At 38.7% G+C, this 6,155-nt stretch overlaps 1 protein-coding gene across 2 annotated transcripts; it reads left to right on the top strand.

Annotated features, from left to right (window-relative positions):
• Window positions 1–410: 410 nt before the first annotated feature.
• On the top strand, window positions 411–5,908 carry LOC113751286 (putative late blight resistance protein homolog R1A-10). 2 transcript variants are annotated; one of them, XM_027295234.1, is made up of 3 exons: window positions 411–933; window positions 3,288–5,549; window positions 5,677–5,908. In XM_027295234.1, the coding sequence occupies exons 1-3, from the start codon at window positions 511–513 to the stop codon at window positions 5,686–5,688; spliced, it is 2,697 nt and encodes an 898-aa protein (XP_027151035.1). In that variant the 5' UTR covers window positions 411–510; the 3' UTR covers window positions 5,689–5,908. The 2 variants fall into 2 exon arrangements, with proteins under 2 accessions (XP_027151035.1, XP_027151034.1); XM_027295233.1 differs by having other exon boundaries at window positions 3,288–5,908.
• Window positions 5,909–6,155: the final 247 nt, after the last annotated feature.

The following is a 6,155-nucleotide window of genomic DNA, read 5'->3' as shown; positions in this document are numbered from 1 at the left end:
GGAGGAGAGGCTTCTGAAATTATCCCAAATGTTAATGCAAGAAAACGACTTTTGGTTCCTGATAGAGAAAAAAAACCATTATAGAGTAACGTCTTTGGCCGCCCCCGCGTGAATGGTCCAGCGGCAGTGCCTCTCACCAGTAACTCTTGAGGTCACAAGTTTGAGTCTCCGCTACGCTGGATTCCTCCGAGCACTTAACGTGTTCGGGCCGGGTTGGGGCGCCGAGCCCGGGCCGCAGGGGATTAGTCGGGCCCCGTAAGGATTGACCCGGACACCCGTGTGTCGAAAAAAAAAAAAAAAGAGAATAACGTCTTTGGCCAGGAACTCTGAGTCAAGTCAGTCAACTCCTGGGGAACTTAGCACCTATCTATTGGTTCCGAGGATTTAAGTCCAACTGAGCTACTGCTTAATCTCCAGAACAACTAGTAACTTCATCAAATCTTGGTGGATCAGAAAGAAAAAAAGAAGGCAAAAAGAGAGGATCTAGAGGGCCGGCCGGGGAGAAAGATCATGTCAGAAGCAGCTGTGAGTTTTGTCCTAGAAAACCTGAAGCAAATAGCGGTTTGTAACGCCCATTTAATAGCTGATGTGAGGGAGAATTTTGAGAAATTGTTCGATCAGCTCAAGATTCTCAAAGGCTTCGTCAAAGACTACACAGAAATGAACAGCAACACCGAGGCCCTGAAGGCGCTGAGGAGGGAGCTCAAAAGCGTGGTCGGTGAAACCGAGGATGTCATCGACGAGTACATCGTTCATGCCTCGACGCAGAAGGCTAGAGGAAAAGTTGACTATGGGAGCAAGCTTCGAGACCTGGGGAAGAAAATAGAGCAAGTCAGTAGAAGAGTGAAGCTTACTCTGGAGAGCCAGATAGTGCCTCGTTTGGAGGCTGCACAAATCCAGGACGTAGCCAATGGACGTGCAAAGAAAAAGCAGGTAAAAACTGAAACTATGACCTTTTGATTTTCTCAGTTATTGCTATTTACTGCATTTTTAGGTATTTTCTTAGTCAATAAAAAAATTTTATTTTTTGAAAAAAAAAATACTTGTATAACCAGGTTATTGATTCTTTATCTATATGGAATTTTGACATGTCACAACCAATTTTGATTTGTCCCTTAAAATGTGAGATTTTAAGGATGTGATCATGTCTAATTAGTTGAAAATAATTGATAGAATCATCACTAGGATCGACCACTTTTAGAAAGATAAAAGATTTTATTACTCTGCAATGTTCGAGGAACTTTCGATACATGTATGACCTTTATAATTTGTTGAATATACTGATTTTTAACAAAAAAAAAACAATGAATTATCTTAATAGTACTCTAGTAAGGGTTAGTTACTCCATAAATTTTATGGTCTTGTTCTTTTATGCAGTGTTCTTTTATGGTCTTGTTCTTTTATGCAGTGTTCTTTTATGGTCTTGTTCTTTTATGCAGTGCAGTGTTACTCCATATCTTCGTTTTATTCTTTTGAACAATTTTTCCGAGCAAACCTTCCCAGTATAGAAAAATCATACATTAATGTCCCCAAAACTTTTTAAGTTCCACTGCTCCCTTATTGGAAATTTTTTTAAAAAAAAATTACATGGATGTCGAATTTACTACGTTGTCTCTGTGTTTTTCTTTTACATCCTATTTAAACCAGATTTATCTATTTATTTTTTATACTTCTCCAGCAAACAACTAGTCAATCTCCATTTTTTTTCTTCTTTTTGTTAATCCCTATATACTTAGCAACCACTTTTTCTAAATATATCCCCAAACATTACGGACTGTAAAGACACTTAGGGCAACATCCTTCAACTTGACATAGGGGAGGTCACACATTTTGTTAAAATCTGAAGTTAAAAAAGATTAAAAAAAAGTAACATTTTTGCTTTAGTAACAATTGGACTAAAGTTGGTGGTTTCATTTGGATAATCATGATTGGCTACAGTCAACAAGTTATAAAATAATAAGAAACATGTTCAAAGTTATAAAATAACAAGAATTTTACGTACTTTCCCATCATAGAAGCATAATTTTGTTTTTAAAGAACTTTAAACATGCTCCCCAATCATCTTTTTATCTTACATATACTCTTTCTAATAAATAGACATAATAAAATTTCTTTTAAAAGTACTCCAAAAACAGCCATTTGCATGCCGAAAAATATGGGCAACCCGCTTAATCCAACCTAGGGGTGTCAATGGGTCAGGTTCGAGTTAGAATTGAAAATTTCGGGCCGAACCCGTTTTTATGTAGTTGATTCACATCCGACCCATATACCCGACCAATCTTGATCTTAGAGTCTCAGAATCAGGTCTGATAGGTCTAGGTCAAGTTCGAGTTCGAGTCTGGGTCTAAAAGGTCCAAATTTAAATATTCCAAAATTAAATCCAAAACCATTCACAAATCCAATCTCCAAATTTAAACAAATCAAATTACAAAGCCAAATTACAAATAACTCACAATAGTCAATCCAAAACTAACCACAAATCAATCTACAAAGTCATTACTAAATTGTTAATTTGGTAAAAGAATGTATTTAGAAATATTTATATTTTATAACTATTAATATATTATTCGGATCCAAGTCGAATACGGGTCGAAATCTTATATTCCGTATTCGATCCGTTTTTGTTAGAGTAAATAGGTCCGGATTTGGGTTCAAGTATCAAAATTATTTTTCAACCCGGACCCGATAAAAAGTAAACAAATCCGGATTCAGGTTCGGGCATCGAAATTATTTTTCAACCCAAACCCGAAAAAAATTTATCGGGTTTGGATCCAAACCCAACCCGTTGGTACCCCTAACCCAATCTATAAACAAAGAAAAATCAAGTTGAAGGTATACCCCCCACGAGAAATTCCAAAGATTATGATGAAATCCAACAAAAAGCACCCCGATTTCATCATAATCTTGGCAATTTCTCTAATCCCCACACCTTTATGGTAGTATAGATGTCAATATTGATTTTCAAGATAAAACAGAACTCGTATAGCGCTTAGGTTTAAGTATCAAGGTGGCTTTTCGATCAAAACCACGTTCGTATCGTAGTCCAACAATTTTTCTGGATAGATCGAAACTATTGACAGCAAATGAAAAAAAGTTATTCGAGTGGGAGAACTTTCACATAATTTCAAATCTGTTACAGCATGCATAAATTACCTTCAAATAAAGGATGCAGTATCTTGGCAGGAAAAAAAAAATGAAATTTTACTCTCTTTCCTGTCATTATTCTGCCACTTGTCTTGATCATTCCTTATCGTGCTATGTAGTTTTGACATGCTTACATCTGATAGGCCTCAATAGTTGAGGAAGATAATGTGATTGGATTTGATGATGCAACAAAAGCAGTGATGGAACGTCTCCAAGGAGGCTCAGAAGACCTCGAGGTTATATCAATAGTTGGTATGCCTGGGCTGGGGAAGACGACACTAGCCAAAAAAGTCTTACATGACCCAAAAATTGAGTATGATTTCTTCGCCCGGGCATTTATCTACGTTTCTCAGCAATTTGAGAGAACTGAGGTGTTCCTCAATATTCTGGGGTCTATTGGCCAACTCACTGAGGAAGCGAAAAATATGCCAGAAGAAAAATTAGCAGAACACGTTCGCGAACAATTGAAGACCAGAATGTACTTGATAGTTATGGATGATGTGTGGAAGATAGAGGACTGGGATAAACTCAAAGTAGCTTTTCCGAACAATAAGAAGCGCAGCAGAGTCTTGATTACTACTAGAAACACCTCCGTGGCTATATATGCAAATCCAGCAGTTGAGCCATATCATTTGGACTTTCTAACTTTTGATGCCAGTCGAGAGTTACTACGGAGAAAGGTTTTTGGTGAGAACAAGTGCCCCGAAGAAGTGGAACAACATGAAGTGCATATGGTAAAGAAATGTGATGGACTGCCCCTGTCAATAGTGGTGATTGCAGGTATTCTCATTAAACACCGGCAGATTGTTCGTTGGTGGGGTCGAGTTGCTGACAGTGTCAATGACTACATTTCCAGGGATGAAAAGCATATTAGGGATGTTATAATACTGAGCTACAACCATTTGCCTTACCATTTGAAACCTTGTTTTCTCTATCTTGGTGTCTTCAGGGAGGATTTTGAGATCCCTGCGTGGAAGTTGTTGCGATTGTGGATCGCTGAAGGGTTTGTGCCTCAGCAAAGAGATTTAAACTTGGAGGATATTGCAGAGGAATATCTGGAGGAACTTGTTGACAGGAATCTAGTTATGGTGGGACAGAGGAGGTCAAATGGCCAAATCAAAACTTGTCGTGTCCATGACACTTTGCGTGACTTCTGCAAGGAGGAAGGCAAGGAGGAAAACATCTTCCATGAAATTAAGAAGGATGACCGGGAAATCTTATCATCCAAGAGCCCAACCTTGGATGATTGTCGTCGTTTGTGCATCAATGCTAATGTCATGGATTATATGTCTAAAAAACCTTCTGATGCTCCTGTTCGCTCTTTCTTGACTTCGGCCAAGGAAGAAACTGCATTGGATGCTGAACATGTCTCCCTTATCCCAAGAGCATTCAAATTGCTTAGAGTGTTGGAAGCAAAGTCACTGAGATTTGCTGTGTTTCCCCCTGATCTGTGTCAACTAGTTCTCTTGAAGTACATTTCCATGTCTTGCAAACTTGACATCCTTCCGCCTGCAATGTCTACACTGTGGAGCTTGCAAACTCTTATAGTAGACACAACTGCACGTACTCTTCAAATCAAATCAGACATATGGAAGATGCCACAACTGAGGCATTTGCATACTAACACATCCACTTCTTTGCCCTGCCCCACAACACCTAGATGTGAAACCTTGGTAAATGCAAATCTTCAAACCTTGTCTTCCATCTCACCCCAGAGTTGCACAAAAGAATTGTTTGAAAGGACTCCCAAGCTCAAGAAACTGGCCATTTGTGGGAAATTGGCCGTACTTTTTCAGGCCAATGGCCGATCCAACTTATTTGAAAGCCTCTGTGCATTAGATTTCCTTGAAAACTTGAAGTTATTGAACGAATATGTGTCCTCCCCATTGAAAAGACTTCCACAAGAACACAATTTCCCCCGCAAGTTGACAAAGTTGACTTTGTCAAAGACTTTGTTGCCTTGGAATCAAATGTCCACCTTAGGAAAGCTGGCGAATCTCGAGGTTCTCAAGTTAAAAATCAATGCGTTTACGGGTGATAGGTGGCGAACAGAGAGTGAGGGATTTCAGAGCCTCCAATTCCTGCACATTGGAAGCACAGGTTTGTCGAGCTGGGATGTTGCAGCCGCGGATCATCTACCCGTACTGAAAAGTCTTGTTCTTAAGCACTGCCCTGATCTTCGTCGACTTCCACCCAGCCTAGGACATATTTCCACCCTTCAACTGATTGACCTCAGTTGCACCAATCCTAGAGTGGCCTCCTCTGCAAAAGACATTGAGAACCTGAAACTGAAACAAGCCCAGCAAAAAGGCAGCAAAAGCAATAGATTTATGCTCTTGGTGTATCCCCCGGATCATTTGTTACTGCCACCGCATAAACCACTTCTTCCAGTGCTTCTTCGACAGGTTAGTAAAGTTCTTGGCATATCTTCTTCTCCTATCTTGTTTTCTTGATCATCTTATATGCTCTAACGGTGCCATTACCCACCTTTTATCCATCTTTTCAAAAAGTTTATTTGCTTTTTGGCTGAAGGAGAGGATTTAATTTAAGGAGCAAGCCTTTGGACGTCTTTTCTTAACATTGTATTTCATTCATAACTTCCAGCTGCAGCTTGAAAATTATATCAGCTTCTTGTGTGTTTCCCATGTACTGGGAAGTTAGCCTTTTATAACTTTCCCTCTTTTTCTTTTTTTTTTTTGGGTTGTACTTTTACTTCAATAAACTACTACTTTTATTATGTTCCCCAATAAAAATGAAAACTGAATCTGCTCAAGTTTTTTTTTTTTTTGACTGCTTCTGCTAAACTCAAGTTTCCTTTTCGTGATATATTGTCCCCCGTTAAATGTCAATATTTTCTAGTTTCTCACAAATAATTTTGGAAAAGTACTATAAGTAGCCAATTGCTGCTATATTATTATGATCCTGGAGGCAGGGGATTCAAGACTTTGGGTTTTATTGTATTATTTTGTTTTTGGCAAAACCCCTTAAATTTTATTAATAAGGGTTAAAAA

This window comes from Coffea eugenioides, chromosome 11 (genome assembly GCF_003713205.1).
Source record: "Coffea eugenioides isolate CCC68of chromosome 11, Ceug_1.0, whole genome shotgun sequence".
Lineage (NCBI taxonomy): Eukaryota > Viridiplantae > Streptophyta > Magnoliopsida > Gentianales > Rubiaceae > Coffea > Coffea eugenioides.
This window is presented reverse-complemented; position numbering and strand designations above follow the sequence as displayed.

Excerpts from the sequence above, each read along its gene's own strand:
- LOC113751286 (XM_027295233.1), top strand. The coding sequence starts at position 511 with ATGTCAGAAGCAGCTGTGAGTTTTGTCCTAGAAAACCTGAAGCAAATA. Across the intron at positions 934-3,287 it reads GACGTGCAAAGAAAAAGCAG|GCCTCAATAGTTGAGGAAGA; the intron begins GTAAAAACTGAA and ends TACATCTGATAG.